We start from the raw sequence: 17,045 nt of genomic DNA on the forward strand, positions 1-17,045 counted from the left end.
TGGCAATAGTTGATATGTAGAAGGTTGGTTACACAAAAGTATGATGGATTGGTATATTAGTTTGTTTTGCTTTGATTTATGTAGCAATTATATGGGCTCCACAGCATGGCAATAGTTGATACGTAGAAGGTTGGTTACACAAAAGTATGAGGGATTGGTATATTAGTTTGTCTTGCTTTGATCTATGTAGCAATTATACAGGCTCCTAGCCTCTCTGCATATGATTGGAGATAAATGGAGAGATCTCATATCCTTATGATCTCCACAAGGAATTATAGTAAAGCTTCAATGCCACATGAGATTGAAGCATAGCTTGTAGCACCCGTGCTAGTGCAGGCTTTATTTGAGTCTTGAGACCATCGCAAGAGATCTCATATCCTTATGATTTCCACAATCATTCGTAGTAAAGATTTGATACCACATGAGATTGCATAGCTTGTAGCACCCCCATGCTAGTGGACACTCTATTCCAGACCATCACCTATATCATCCTTATGAGATCCATGATGTGAGATATGCTGCCACACAGAGCACTAGAGACATTGTAGAGTATTGCTATGCATGGCTGCCACTGTCTTGGTATTTTTTAGTACTCTATGGGCTGGGCATGGAGAGATTACCACCTTGCTATGAGACTTAGTGGGGCCCCCTATCCACCAGGATTCAATACTACAGAGACCACTTTCTCAAATTTACAGAATATGACCTTATCAAATGCACCGAGCTGCATCTATGAGGTTTCTAGATGAGAATATCATCACATTCTTCATGAGATTGAGGTAAGCAGAGCAACATGGATGGTCAAAGGGGGTAGGATATGTAGGCTTTGCCTTCGAGAGCTAGAGGCAGAGAAGGCAGTATATCTGCAGATGTTAGTATACTATGATATTGGGGGCGATACTGTTGTTTGTTTAGAGACAGTTTTGGCTCGCTTAGTGAATTGGTAAACTGCCTTGATCAAATGTGGCTTGGCCTGAAGCTCTAGAGGCATCAAGAGGGACTTCTTCACAGGCGAAGCCAGAGACTGCAGTCATAGATCATCTTCTTCAGGTGCACCAGCTCACCATAGTGCCTTCTCCCATCTCATCCACTGGTAGGGGAGGCTTGCAATATAGAGAGCCTTAGATATTAGGGTCACCAAGAGACCCAGGGTCCTGGACTACCTAGATGCAGATCACATGCCCATAGCATACATACATTGATCAAATGCGATAAGACGATTGGATATGATGGCCCTCTTTGCTCCTTGCCCGATTTACAATATATTACATTTTGTCTATAGATTACTTATGATTCATCACAGTTGACTCTTATAGCATGCTAGACAAGGACTAGACGTGGGATGCATTTGGCTGGCTTTTGGTTGTTTTCAATTTTTACATGATACTCTAGACATGGACCTGCTACATACTAATTTGTATCATAGACCAGTTTGGTTTCTAGTAGATGCTTACAGATCTTTCCTCCTCTCTCTTGTTGGTGCTCAGTATTTCATAAATCTCAGTCCATAACACTTCTCATTATGGATTGGAGGATGGGAGATAGATTCTAGAAGCACTATGTAGAAATATGCTTTCTTAATTTTTAATTTGCTAATTTTGCAGATTGAAATGACCCAAGAAGCTGCCTTGGCAAAAGTTAAATCAGAAATTCAGAATGTCCAGGTAAACTATTTAATCAATTGATCTCTTGCAATGTTAAGTTTTCAAGCTCTTGAGGGTCACAAACAGACAATAGTGGTGATTATTACACGCTTATGCTTGATGCATCATACTTTGAGATTCTATTCTAATGATAGATTAATGTCAAAAGAGTATAAACAGTCTTCACGTTTAAAAGTTTATGAAGCTTAATCCAATTCTCATACATGTGAAAACTTGGGTTTCTCAGCAATAGCACCCATAAAGTACTCTCTCTCTCTCTCTCTCTATATATATATATATATAACAAGCATACAGTACTGGAAATCCTGTGGTAAATGGGAGAGAAGAGGCATGGATATGCTCAAATAATTACTGCTTTTTCAATTCACAATGGCAAATGAGAACTCAAATTCCTTGAGGGCTGAAAGTATATTCTAGCATTAATTCAAAAACAGACCTTTCAAAATTTGCATTGTTGTCTCCCTACTATAAGAGGGAAAGCACTCAACCCCATAGACATCCCAATACTGTAATTTTCAAAGTTTTTAAAATTATATCAAACACTCTACTTAAGCATGTTTTGCAGGATGGATTTCTAAAATCTTACGCACAAGCAATGTGAAGATTGAGCCGTTTCACATAGTCTAACTAATCACACAAGCTTGAGAACCACCATGACTATACACTTTACCTTGTTCTTTGTTTTAGTGGGTTGACTAGGTTGTTCCATTCCCTTCACAATTGAGGACACAGCTGCATGATTTGGTCATAAGTGATGTCCATTGCCCAAGGCAACTGTGATGTCCACCTTGTTAAGCAGGTTCTCCTTTAGCATATTGTTACCTTGTCTGCTCCTACCGTCGCGTGTGCTATGTTGGGCTATGCCTCCGCCATCGCTTGTGTTCGCCCTCACCAACTATCCGTGCCCCCCCCCCCCCCCCCCCCCTATTGCTTCAACGGCTCCCTCGTCCAACGCCACCTTCATCTCCCTCACCACTGCCTCGCCGGCCGAGTATTGGCCACACCACCTGTTGCTTCAATGGCTCCCTTGTCCAGCGCCACCTCCGTCTCCCTCACCATTGCCCCGTCGGCCGAGTACCCCCTTTCCTTCCTCGGTAGCATAGCAGCGAGATTGGTAGGTCCTTAGTAGGAACACGCAATGGAAACCTCTGGTTAGACGTCAAGGTCCTTAGTAGGAACACGCAATGGAAACCTCTGGTCAGACGTCAATGCATTCTACGAGTGCCCTCGAGTCAAACACCTTGTGCGTCGTCCTATTTGAGCTGGAGGTTAAAGAAAAAACAATCTTTGGTAAGGTAGTAGGATATTTCCCATCAAGGGCTCAGCTTTGGGATTGGCTTCACTCCACGTTGCGTATCAACACAACGCAGATAGCGGAGGTAGTTCTAATGGGTCAAGGGATCTTCATGGTACGACTCACCTTAGTGGACGCAGCACGTGAGCTACTGGCTAGCTCACCCTATGCCTCCATGAGGGGGTCATACGTATGGTCCCTTGGTACAATGGCTTCACAGTGGAGGCATTCGTGCTCCACAATAGTTTTCTTAGACACTCGGTGACCCTACTATTCTCCGGATTGGCGATAAAGTATTGCTAGCTTATGGAAGACTTCGGATGGCTCTTCGGCACGGTCCTTCCAGCCTCTTTCGCGGACGCAATGACAGGCGCAGGAGTCTCAAAGGTACGGGTGGCAGTGAAAGAGACAAAGAATATACCACAGTTTCTAGAGATTGAGGCAGACAGATACTCCTTCAGGCAGCAGGTCATTGTGATTGGGCAGCCAAGACAGTGTCTATGTTGCCATGACTTTGGGCATATGGCAGCAGAGTGTACATGCTTCGGAGCTAAGGCGGCTTCGTCGACAGACTCACAGGTGGATGCGGACGGCTTTACATGGGTCTAGAGACAACAAAGAGGGAGATGATAGGAGGGGCCGCAGCCAGTCCCTTAGATACAGCCACGACAACAGGGTGCAAGAGGGCGAGCGTCACCCCCTCAGCAGAGCACCATGCGGCCCCTTCCTCGTCGCCCCCCGGCAGGACCACATGCCCACACATCCACCCCCCTGCCGGGTGCATCTGACCATCCCACCATCCCTAGATTCTCCCTCTCCCCACCATCACCCCGCCATCTAGCTATGCAAAGGACTAGCACAGGAGGTGAAGAGCTAGGTGGCAGACCACATCTCCCAGCGGATGGGAAAAGGTGGACTAGCACTTTTCTCCCAGCAGTGGCCAGGTTGCATGATGGACATTAACTGGTGGGCTGGGGCTGACATACCTTATCTTAGCATTATCTTTCGAGCCCCTCCACAATGGAGAGTGTTGATGGATGTGATTGAGTGGCCCTTGGTACAGGTGGCCCGTTTCTATTAGTGTGTGGAGTCTCGCTCTCAGCATGGTTGATAGATGCCTTGGTGGTTTCACCAAGCGCATCCATCACCCCTATGGACCGCCCGAGGGCCACCATGGGGGAATGGAGTTCACCTTCTAGGCCGACAGTGAAGCGTATACGCATGCCTCATAGTTCGTCTTCTTCGTTAGTAGTGTTCTGTCAGTCATAGGTTTCCCCACGAGTTTACACCTTGCGTCATGGAATGTGAATAGTCTCCACTATAGTGGGGCATGTGGTTCTAGGAAGTTGATTGCCCGGCAGGAGCTGCAAACTGCCCTTGTCGGACAGATTTACATTCTACTTCTACAGGAGCACAAGCTCACTCCCGCCCAAGCCCAGCGGGCAGGGTAGGTACTCCTGGGCAGCTCACACTTACCGGGAGCATGCCATCGGTGCCCATGGTAGGAGTGGGGGTGTTTGCACCTTTATTGGCCTGAGTCTCACGGCCTATGTACGAGACCATGGGACAATAGTGGCAGGGAGGGTTCTATGGATTAGATTGGATATTGGGGACTCGTGCATGGGAGTCCTCAATGTCTATGCCCCTACTGAGGTTAGGGCACGCAGCAAGTTTTGGGTGGAGATCGTGGAAGGACTCTTAATGGTGGACTCCTAGATTGTCGGAGGAAACTTCAACAACTTGGAGGCTTTAGAGGACTAGTAGGGCAGAGGTAGAAACTACCAAGGTATGGTTGGGGAGGAGTAGGAGACATGGGAGGTCTTTCTACTGGCAGTAGGAGCACCCGATGCTACCCAGCCTTCCACAGGAGGGAGAGGTCGTTGGACTTCTCTTGGGGTTACAAGTGGCTAGGTGGAGTCTTGTTGGAGCAGTTGGACAGATTCTATGTAGGAGAGTGGGGATGCTCTCGTGGAGGCCAGGTGGGCAGTTGGCATGCACCATGTTGTCCCCGATCATTGCCCGGTTCTCCTAACACTTGATCCTTGAGAATCTGCCCTAGACACACGATCCTATCGGATCCCTGATGTGATCTATAGGAGGTGAAGAGTTAGCTTGAGTATATTTGGACTAGGGAGTGGGGTAGAAGGGACTAGATCCCTGAGGAGGTTGTAGAGGTCCTAGCCGTGTCGAGCAATATTTGCCATGAGGAAGCCCTACAGGCCAGGCAATAGTGCTGGGAGGAGGAGAGAGCACTGCGGCAGGATCTAGTAGCCACACAGAGATTATTATAGGAGACACCAGGGGATCCCATCCTCCACGCACAGGAGGTGTGTGCACGAGCAGCCATCGCCGGCCTAGAGGACAGGCGCTTGGAGTTTTCATTCTGCACCTCAGCAGCCCTTTGGGCGTGGAAGGGGTACACGATGTGCAGGGAGTTCTTTCAAGCACACGAGCCCCACACCTTGGGAGAGCAGATACGCAGCCTTCGAGATCAGTATGGGAGGATTCGCTTTAGCCCAGATGAGGTGATGGAGATTGCTACCGACTATTACAGACGTCTTTTCCAGCAGGAGATAGCCTCAACTAGAGGATAGCGTTGCTGGCAGTAGGTCTAGGATCACATCCCGTCCCTCGTCATAGAGGAGATGGAATGCTCCCTCCTAGCTCCCTTCACAAATAAGGAATTAAAGAAGGCTTTTCAGACACAGGACGGACAAAAATTCCTGGGAGAGGATGGCCTCTCTAAGGTCTTCTTCACTACCTATGGGGAGTGGTAAAGAACTCTCTACTGATGGCCTTCCAGGAGATTTTCACTTCAGGACAGATGCCAAGGAGTCTTTCGGCAGGCCTTATCAATATTCTCTCCAAAGGGGGAGACGAGTTGGAGCTTTCCCAATGGAGACCGATCATCTTATTGTCAGTGGCCTATAAGGCACTGGCAAAGATGATTGGTAGGCGACTATGCCCTGTGTTTCTAGACATCATTCATGATGCATAGACAGGCTTTGTCTAGGATAGAAGCTTCCTAGACAATGTATTCACCTTCTTTGAGGCGACAGAGTGGGCTCAACACAGTGGGCAGAGATTGGGTGTACTACTTTTAGATTTCGAGAAAGCTTATGACAGGGTGGATTGGAATTTCCTAGAGGGCACCATGGTGAGATTGGGTCTCCCCCAGGCTTGGGTTCGCGGGGTCTCGGCACTTTATAGATCGGTCACTAGCAACGTTCTCATAGGCGGTAGGCGAGGGGAGGAGTTTTGGCTGGAGAGATCGATCTGACAGGGCTGCCCCTTGGCCCGTACTTGTTCCTACTCTTTGCAGAGACGATGTCTCACTTCCTCAGGTCACATGTGAGTGGATTACGTAGCCTTCGACTTCCAGTGAGAGAGGAGACTGAGTTGCTAGACTCAAAGTATGTAGATGATACAACACTCTACATAGAGGATGATGAGTTGATGTTGGAGAGAGTGATGATGGCTCTTGAGGTGTTCTGTTTTGCAAAGGGAGCGAAAATCAACTGGCGAAAGTCGGTTGGTTTTCTCACAGATCCGGACTCTAGCATGGATTGGGGTGTCCACCTAGGATTTAGATGGGTGAGCAGAGGGTAGACCTTCCATTACCTAGGGTTCCAGGTGGAACTCGACATCACTCCCACCCAATACTTTCTTCCAGTTCTCGATTCTATCCGGAGGAGGTTGACCTATTGGAGCAGGGCACATCTCTCACTAGCAGGCCGAGTCCTGGTAGTTAACCAGGTCCTCCTAGCAATAGCTTGGTACATCGCCTCATGTTGGTGCTTCTCCTCATCCTACGTAGTGCAGCTCCATCGTCTAGTGTGGAATTTTCTTTGGTCTGGCTCAGATGGCTCCAGGGATTCTAGGGCCAAGGTGGTGTGGGCGACCATCATACTGCATCAGTCAGAGGGAGGGCTTGGGATCATAAACCCAGAGTATCAGAGTATGGCCCTCTTAGGCAAGCTAGTTATCTGCGGTCTCACACCAGGAGGATAGACCTGGAAGGTTCTATTGTAGGAGGGTCTTTAGGATTGTAGACTGAGGGTCGGCGGTGAATGGAGGCCGTCCTTGAGATGGATCTTCACGTTCAGCCCAGACCCCCCCTCCCCCCCCCCCCCCCCCCAAGATCACCTTTCCTACGCAGCTTACTCCATGTGTAGCAAGGACTTCGTAAGGCCCTAATCCAAAGCCCCCTAGGCTTTCAGGAGCATAGATTGGCGAGCGCCCCCACATCTAGTGGGCTGGTTGGGAGACCGGCCCGGGTAGTACCATCAGGACATGGTGGGAGTGTATAGAATGGTGGACGAGGAGGTGTTGCAGCGAGTATCAGGCTATCAAAGAGGAGTGGAGTTGAGGAGAAGGGAGATAGACACAAGAGCCGATAGGGCCGGGGAGGTATCGGCCGCTAGGTTTTCACTAGCAGGCATCCCCCTACAGGTGGCAGGCAGAGTGGGCGGTGCTCCACCAGGGGCCTTCACTGTACAGGAGGAGGGGCGTCTGGCTCTTGACAGAGGATAGCAAGATGAGGGGATAGCTGTCCTTTCATGAAGGAGGATTCAGGTGATTGGCTTGCAGGGGAAGACATGGCAATTGGACCCTTTTGTCTTTTGGACGGAGCTCAAGGAGTGGCGCCTCTAGATCTGGGAGGGCAAGCCACTTGATGAGTTGGAGTGGGATCTGGGAGAGTGGCTATGGCTAGCCATTGTGTTCGCTAAGAAGCCACTGAGGTTCGTGGAGTACACTGCCAGGATTGGCAGACATGTACTAATGCAGGAGGATATGGATTGGGCATCGTCACGTAGCAAGCACTGGGCGGAGCACAATATCATGGAGCCTTTTCGACGGACCTTCTGGCGCCACCTACGGGATAGCTGGAGGCTAAGGAGGATATTGTATTTGTTATGGCTGTTGGCACATGGAGGCTTGGCGGTGGAAAGTTGGCTTGCCCAGATGCAGAAGGAGGGAGGTTGTAAGCGCTGCACACAACAGCCTCTGGAAACCCCAAAGCACTGCCTTTGGTTGTGTGAGGCAGCGGAGCTCGTGTGGAGAGGAGCATGCCGCATCCTTCGCCGTATAGCTCCCAACCTTGGATGTATCTCATGGGGAGCCTTTTGTTGGCAGGCAGTCAGCCAGGGCTGTCACCTTCTGTATGAGGCCGGGATGTAGGACACGATATTCATTATCGAGGTAGGGTAATGCGCAGTGGTCGGTTTGGAGGTTCTACCCATCCGCTAGGTACTGGAGCCCATAGCAGACCGCCCGCTTTGAGGTATGGGAGATCATAAGAAGTCTTAGTGGTTGGCATATTTGGAAGGCACGGTGTCAGGAGGCTTTCGGCAGAGAGACTTTCAGCACTGGCGACCTTAGTAGAGCTTTGGACCTCCATTATCCACTCCCTCTACGGCCGATTGGCTCGTCAGGAGCTCCGACGTCATTTCATGCGCACTTGGGGGGGCCAGGACCTATTTTTCGTGATGCAGGCAGGCAGCCCCAGATGGCGATACACCCCCCCTCCATGGCTTCTAAGTTCTTACCCCCATCCCCCCCAGACCGCCTTGAGAGGCTTGTATACATGATGTATTTGTGACTTTCATCAGCTACGGCTAGTCTGTTGAGCATGAGCACTCTGTTGTAATCAGTCTTTTTGAGTAATATAATCAGCCGCATTTTACTTGCCAAAAAAAGAAGCATATAGTTACCCTAGCAATAACCAAGAGAAAGATCCAGAGCCTGCTAGTGTATCTCAGGTTTTAGACTTCTTCTTGAAGGAGAAGGCTCTTTCAGTTGCTTCCATCATTTTGCTCTACTGGATTCAAAATTGCATTCCTTCTCCCAATTCCTTTTTACTAGCACTATATCTGCTTCTTCAATAGGGAGTGGACACACAATTGTTGAGGAACTTTATTTGCTTGGATTAGACTTACATTGCTTTGCCTCACTCTTTTGGAGTTAGTCTGCTCGAACTTGGTTGGTTGTTACAATGTTATCACTGGGTCTTTCCTTCTTCTTGATGCCATAATCATTGCTTCTATTTGGTCAGTGTGTTGGAAGGAATCTTTCATTGTGCAAGGCTGTTTTATCGTCAGAGGTTGTTTTTGCTCGAAGAAAATAGCCAGCAAAGTGGCTTTCCTTGCAAGCAAATGCTAGATAACATTCAAATGCATTAATATTTTTTATTTATCTCAGGAGTACAGGTAAAGGCTACCTTTAGCATGTGCTAAGCTTTTTTATGTCATGAGTCTTCCTTTAAGTAATTAGTATTGTTTCTATTTGGTTGTGTTGGAAGGAATCTTTGATTGTCCAACACTGAAAGAAAATAGCCAGCAAAGTGGTCTTCCTTGCTAGCAAATGCTTGTGAACTCTCAATTGTATCAAGATTTCCATGCGTCTCTGGAGTATAGATAAATATGTCGTTAACACGTGCTGAGCTTTCCTATGTTATGAGTCTTTCTTAACGCTCCATTGCTTGAGACAGAGAAGAGATTTATATCTTTTGCAGTTCAGTCAAAAGATGCAAGTAAAGAGAGCCATTTTCGGGCACGTAAAAAGAGCAAGCATAAACAAAATTTTATGTCATGCAATCACAGCCCATACAACAATCCGGCATTTGTGAGCCTGCCCATAAAAAACAACAAAGGTGTGTAGCAATAGATACAGTATTGTACTCAAGGGTCTCACGGATCTAGCCAACTTCCAAGGCATTGACAAGTCCCTTTCATCATGGCTTGGGATATAAAATCCCATTGGATTGTATTTAATGCCTTCGCCACATTCACCTGCATATTCAACACAGGTTGCTGCTTCTATTTTGCATCCACAATGGTATTAAGGGGGTTCACTGTGTCATCATTTATTTGCTTCCTTGGAGCAAAACTGTTTGGATGCGACCCTCAATGCAAAATGCCTCCTGTGAATTATCATTTCAGCAATGGACTTGCATATCACAACTGGAAGTGTCATTAGTAGCCAGTCATTGAAAGTTTCACATAATTACCTCATTGAGGTCAATTTGACCAAACAATGTTTCATTGTGCTTGTAATTGTTTGTGCTTGCTACCAAGCATAATTTATCAACATCAACAAGATAGTGCTCGCATCATTTTAAAAAGGCAAATAGATTTTCATTGTGAGACCATCCCAGCTTGGAGATTTCCATTTGTAGGGCACTTGATGATGTGGTTAGTCAAGCACCTGTGGCATGGTGGACTTGTTGGGACCAAGTTGCCAATAATGAGTGAGTGGTCATGTGAAAGCAGATTTGTAGGCTGCAATATTTAGGCAGTTGATCACCGTCTTGTTGACATGGCAAAACAAAATTGTAAAACATTGGTAGTTTGATTTAAAAGTGCAACAAGATAATATTTGTCCAACAGTTTAGGGCACACATGCTATTTAAGTTGTGGTTGGGTCGTGTTTCTCATCATCATGGATCATGCCCATGCCCTGGATTACAGTAGAAATTGTGATTTTGACTGATCATGGTCTTCTTTCAATGAGTCTTCTGCAAGATCTTGAGTGCTGGATAGCATGACTGCATGAGCACAAGTGAAGGCTGATTGCCACTGATTGGGCAGGAATGTGGATTGGAGTCTGGGGACTGCTATACTTCGCGAATATAGAGCACCAGTAGTGTATTGGATACTCCACGGGTCTGGAACATAGTGTGGATATGCTGTTGGGGGCCAATGCCTTTTACATATCCATAAGACTACTGTAATATATGAGAGGTATATATTACATGATCATTTGTGCCTTTGGGTTCTCTTATCATTTTTTTGAGTTGTGCATGCAAGACCTAGCATGTTATAGTTGGTGTCAGAGCCAACTCTCAGAAAATGAGCAAATAAGTGATTGGAAGTGGAGGATCTCGGCATTGGACATGCAATGGGCAAAGTCCAGGGCTTGTGGCACAAGGACAGGACCAAAGAAGAGACTTAGAACCTTTGAAAAGTGGGTTTCTAAGATTAAAACAATGAAACTTTTGGGCAGTCCCAAATTTTAATGAATGAGGCAAAAATGTGGAATATTTTAGCATGGCTGTTTGGAAGTTGAAAACTGCCATTTTCATCCAGTTCTCTCTATTCAGGGCTGCATTCCATCTGTGATTTGGGGCAGCCATTTTGGGTTAGTTTCTGGCCATTTCTTGGTGCATGTGAGCGATGGAAGCAGTTGACTGCATGCAAGCTGAGAGCAATGAATTTGAAGCAGGAGAGGTGGACATTTTGCATTGTTAGTGTCATTGGGAGGTGAATTTTTTTATTTTATTGCCTTGGCATAAATTAGCTCCACACATGCAAGGTATACATGTGAATGCAAGTTAAATTGGGCACGGTGATAGTCCAAAACCCTAGTTGGGCAGTGGGGGGCATTGGCAAAAGTTGTGATAAGTTATGTTGTGTACTTGGTGATAGTCTTGGCTCTAGGCATTAGATGTGCTCTTGGAAATGACTTGTGATGTCATTGGGCTTGAGAAAAGTAAACATTTGATGCTTAGAACTAAGGTCAATGAAAAGAGTTTCAAGTTCAAAGGACCTAGCATTTTAACTTGTGGATGGGTAGTGGCCAATTTGTGGCCAGGGCCAAGTGAACTTTCAGAATTTGTACAATTCATAATTGCGGGAAATTCACTTTAAGAGGCTGAGAGTTGCATTAGCAGGTGTGCCTCTCAGCAGGTGCAGAGAGAACATGCCATGCAAGGCTGGTAGGAGCCAATTAGGGTTTTTGGAGGATCACATATAACCAGGTTGGCGATGTGCCAACCCCTTCTAGGGTTTGTCTCTAGCTAGCTGGCTAAATTTGGCCACCATCCGGTGTTGAAACTGGACATATGAGGTAAATATCCTGCTCTTAAATGCATTCTCCTCATATGGGGGGCTGACAAAAATAGATTTAGCAATTACCTTCATAGTTATCTGAGGGTGGAGCATTGATCTCCAACAAACAATTTTTACAGCAGCAACATAAGAAATGGATTGAACAGAGAGAGAAGTGAGAGTAGGACAGAAGTTGAAAAGGAGAGCAAAGGAGAAAGGAATGGTGACAGTCGAAGCAATCAAGAATGCAGCAGAAGTTAGAACATAGGCTCAAAGACACAGCAGCAGGCATGACAGCCCCAAATGGCAGCAGGACTGAAAAGAGCACACCAAACCGATGGAGGAGATGATGTTTCCAGCCCAGGAAAGTCCACACACACATGTGCGCGCGCACACACATGCACATGCACATGCACAAAATCTCTTTTTTTCCCTGTAAAAGGTGTATTAATTACAAAAAAAGTACAAGATTACATGATTACAAAATGTGCAGTGTGCCAAGCCCTAGAATATCTGTTAACTCAATCAAGTCTAGCTGCCAATGACTCAGCATGCCTGATGAAGCATAAAAGATAAATGCATTCCTCATGGTCCATATATGCCAATAACCCCAGAAGCGTAAGAAAGGAAAGAGCAATTTCTTGTCAGTGTTCATGTGGCCCACAAACTTGGGATGTCCAAAGATCTAGTCCTTTAGAGACATTGATAGCCCAACCACTCGAAACCAAACAGCCAATAGTAGTGACCAAACCTTTGGGGCAACTGGGCAAGTGAGGAATCGATAGCAGGGGTTGAAAACCAATCAACATTTGCCAAATGAAGACCTTGGATTGGAAAGGTGTTTTGTTAATCCAGCCTGTCTTTAACATAGATTTCCACCACACTCGGCTTTTCTAGGGACCCTAGGTGGTATTGCCTTTTTGAACAAGCCAGTCCTTATCACGAATCAGCAAGTTACTGAAGCATGACCCAAAAGGACCAACCATTAATCATCCAATTCTGCCAAGGGGTTTCCTTGTCCAAAGAGGGGAGAGGTTGCATGGCCCATAAAGAGGTGGAGATGGTGTAAGTTGCGGTAGCCTTAGGGAACATGAAAGTAGTGCCGAACCTATCTGAAGGACATAACATGCACATGCACAAAATCTCTCTCTCTCTCTCTCTCTCTCTCTCTCTCTCTCTCTCGTGCATCTGCATGTGGACCTAGGATTCCCCCTTTCAGATCATTTTCAACTTGCGATAAGGAATACATGCTGTGCACTATGGGAAGGACTCACTCTCAATCTAGATCCAGTATTTCAACTAACTGCCCAGTCATGAATTTGGTTTGAATACTTCGTATTTTATTTGGATTTCTTCTATTGTTGTTGGTGCCACCACTAACAATCCATATACCACATATGGAGAATGTTTGGTTTGAGATGCTTTGTTTAGCATAAATTACTTATTTTTATGTACATATACATACATAAATAAATAAACGAGTGTGTGCCTGTGTGCGTGCACTCAGCTAGTCCCCCACCTGTGCTGTTCATGTTTGTGGAGGGAGGGAGTTCCTTTACACAAAACCTTGAAGGTTTTCTGATTTATTTACTCAGATAAAGTCTAACTTGGATTGCATGTTGGTAATTGTGGCAGGAAAATAAAGTATCACTGCTGCAGCGTGATGTTGAAAAGATACGAACGGATGTTGAAAAATTGCGTAGTGATTTAAGGTTTGTAGAGAGTGGCATTGTCAACCAACCTTTCAAGATAACTATGAAGATGTCATTAAGAGAAAAAGCAGCTTCATGCTGTAATGTGCCAATAGCAACTTAGGTACTGAATCTTATCCAAAAGGAAGGACAGAGCTTGGTTTTCTGAATTACGAATCACTTGTTTTGTTGAGCTATAGCTGGTTAAAGGAAATATAATTTGTAGTGAGGGTGTGTTATGCCAGTGAATCTGGCCTCCTCTGGGTGGTGCACACTTGGAAATTGCTGCACTCACTTCACACATATTCAGCCTTGAGAGCTGCCTTGCCGTGACACTCTGCTCCATATCTTTCTCTAGCATCTTATCCAAGCTCAGGGTCAAAGTAAAACTGAAAATGTTTAGTGCTCCTTTGGTTCATGCAAGTTCTTAGGAATCGCTGCACTAACCTCAGCATTGCATAAACTTCAGCTTTGCCACAGCACAGCATCTTTCTTCAGCATTATCTGTGCCAGTTGCAACCCCTAATGGATTCATGCAGTATACAATTTAAATGTTTAAGTTGGGTTCTTTTCGTACTGGGGCTTGTAATGGGTTCTCTTCATAATAGTAGCCTTAGAAAAAAATGAGCTACTTGTTTACTTCACAAAAGATAATAAGATGATGTGAGGGACATGCGATGGATTGACTTATGGACAGCAAAAGTTGGGTTAAGTTCGCTTGTGATGATGGAATAAAAGTTTGTGTGATTATGGACTTGGAACCTTTGATGTTTTACCTGTGCAGGTTTTTTGAAAGTTTTTATGTTTGAGGGTGCAGGTATGAAGTTGACAAGGTTACAGCAAACCAACGGCTGGACATCAATCTAGAAAGGGGGTAAGCTAACTTTGTTGATTGCTGTTTGGAAAATTGTAAAAAGTCCATTTTTTTGGAGCAGGTGTGCTAGGTTGTTCCTGTTGAGCTAGAAACCATTTTTAATGTAAGTTTTCCACAGGCGGACTCGAGAAGCTATATCACAACAAAGTGCTGAGACATCAGAGTTGACAAACAAGCTTGACAGGGTAAGAAAATGTAGTGAGCTGAAAGCTTTCTGTTAAACCCGAGGATGTCCTTGTGCTTATCACTGTATGGGTTGCATCAATCAGGAAATCCATTCTTTGAAAACTCAAGTTGAGGCCGCCAAGTATGAAGTCATCAAGTATGGCATTGGTAAGTCTAGAAGTAAACCTATTGTTTTGGTAATTTTTGCCCTCTGAACTTGTGAAATGAGGGTGATGAATACAGCTCACATGTATTGAGGTGTGACTTGTGTCTTTCTAGGAACGATCGTCTCATTGACTGCTGTTGGGCTTGGTCTACTTCGAATTCTTATGTGACATTTGACATTAGATATTTGTTTCAGCTGAGGTTGAGAATTGCTACAAGCAAAGTGGCTGCTATTGTTGAGAATAACTGTCTTCACAGGCAGAGGTCAAATGATATTCAAAATCCGCTCTTACACAGCTAGAGATGGCTGAATCCCTGTTCTTGTTTGGAAACCATTTCAAAGGCAAAGGTTAATACCTTGAAGAAGAATAACTTCTGTTTCAGGCCACTGTTTGTGATGTCCTAGAAGTGGTGAACCTTTTCAACATATGTGGACAACTCAAGGCAAATTCTAATACCTTGAAGAAGAATAACTTCTGTTTGAGGTCCACTGTCTGTGCACGTCCTAGACGTGTTGAACCATTTCAACACATGAACAACCAAGGCAGGGCAGGGGAAGAAGCTAGACGGCTTGTAGATACAGGAAGGTATTGGATTTCTTGCTAGATAAGAATGTATGATAATACGTATTAGTTTTTACTCTTTTCTGTGCATCCCAGCGGTCATGTGATAAGAATGTCTGCTCATTTCACCATTTATCTATTCTTCAAATCTCATGGCATGACTTTTAAGTTTTTATGTATTTTTGAAGCAGAAATATACTAAGTAGAAACGGCTGTAACTATCAAAACTTTAGTAAGCAATCATGATGCCGTTCGGCTCATCATAGTTCTCGACAGATTAGACATTGGAACTTGGTAAAACTGTCATACAATTCTTGTGAAATAGGGTGACAGGAGTGTTCACAATGAAGCATATTGTCTGTGTGTTAATGGAGTGGCTGGTCAGAGAGGCAGGCTTCTTCGGCTTTGCTTTGTTGAATCAGTCTGGTTTTTGTATCTTTAGCTTTCTTATACGCATGCACCTTGTGTACTTATTTGAAAACTAGATTGCAGACATTTTATTGGCCAGATGGAAGGTTCGGCTATTGTGGCGAATAACTTCGGTAACTAGGACTTCCTCACCTTAATTGCTTACTTTTCCATGCCAAGAAATGAAAGACCGGTGGGAGGAGGGCATTCATGAGCCCTACAGCCCCATGGCTTCTTCTCGATAGTATTTGAGTGACCCTACTGCCACTCCTGCAGCGGGTTGTATCTTTCCCTGCCATACCCAACTTTTACCACGGAACTTTTATTGATGTAGACCTTGGTCATATATGAGAGGTGCGAGTTCTTCCACCCATGACATGTGGAGATATTTAAGGTTTGCAAGTCTTGGAATGGCAAGGTACACCGATTGGTTCCTTGGGATGGGTCAAAAAACTTCTAGTCTTTCCACTTTGGCGAATGGCTATTGGCTTTGATGGTTGAACGAGACCAGGTGATGGAGCATTGTTTCACAGCGGTGGTCGTGGGGATGCAACTTTTGAACTTATTTCGTTGGAACAATTTAAGTTTTGCACATGGGAAGATTATTTTGAAGTATGAGATATGGTCACCAACAAGCCCTAGCTTGGATAGTAGGGGACATTGGCACAAGTGGTGGACAATTGCTAGCGGGTGCCTAGTCTCAATCTTGGTGTCATGGGGGTTAGATAATTAAAACATTAAATGCTTGGACTAAGGTTAATAAGTGTTTGAACACTGTGCTCAAAGTGCTTAGGAATCAAAAATGAGGTTGGGTAGTGGGCCGATTGAATTTTTAGTTTTCACAATTATTGGTTGGAAATTACTTTCTAGAGCGTGAGTTATAAATGCACATGTTTGCTACTTGGCACTCGGGGGAGAGAACATGTTGTGCAAGGTTGGGGCAGCTTGTGGGGAGTCAGCTTAGGTTGGTTGGAGAAGCAAGGGACACCATTTCGGGTGTGGAGAATGATGGTGCTAGAGAGATTGGAGCGTGCTAATGAAGATTATGTTGATGGAAACCTGATCTATGAGTGCCTAGGTTGTAGGCGACAACATTTTAGCTATCAATTGGTGCATGCAATCTAATATTGGTGCTATTGGATGGTGTGCAATTGTTGTTTATGCTCTTATGCTTGGATTCAAAGATTGCTTCCTCATCATTTGCCCATCTCTTCATCCTTTGCAAATTTTAATAATTGTTGTAAACCCAACTTCTATTAGTAGTAGCCTATCTTGGGTGTATGCATGAAGAAATGAGATAGGCATTATGTCTTATCACTGTAAATTTGAGAAATGATAACACAATCAAAGACATTCAACCATCAATAATAAAAGCGATTTTTCTTGGAAGGTT

General features: G+C 45.1%; 1 protein-coding gene across 1 annotated transcript in view; it reads left to right on the top strand.

Annotated features, from left to right (window-relative positions):
* Positions 1 to 15,464, top strand: part of LOC148016882 (uncharacterized) — a 60,782-nt gene extending 45,318 nt beyond the window's left edge. Inside the window, exons 3-8 of the mRNA XM_087663164.1 lie at positions 1,605 to 1,664; positions 13,422 to 13,498; positions 14,295 to 14,351; positions 14,470 to 14,536; positions 14,621 to 14,684; positions 14,796 to 15,464. Coding sequence (XP_087519290.1) covers positions 1,605 to 1,664; positions 13,422 to 13,498; positions 14,295 to 14,351; positions 14,470 to 14,536; positions 14,621 to 14,684; positions 14,796 to 14,851 — 381 coding nt within the window. The 3' untranslated portion in view covers positions 14,852 to 15,464. The remainder of the gene's footprint in view (positions 1 to 1,604; positions 1,665 to 13,421; positions 13,499 to 14,294; positions 14,352 to 14,469; positions 14,537 to 14,620; positions 14,685 to 14,795) is intronic.
* Positions 15,465 to 17,045: the final 1,581 nt, after the last annotated feature.

This window comes from Lygodium microphyllum, chromosome 22, assembly GCF_053477565.2.
Source record: "Lygodium microphyllum isolate KBCC chromosome 22, Lygodium_microphyllum_v1.1.10, whole genome shotgun sequence".
NCBI lineage: Eukaryota > Viridiplantae > Streptophyta > Polypodiopsida > Schizaeales > Lygodiaceae > Lygodium > Lygodium microphyllum.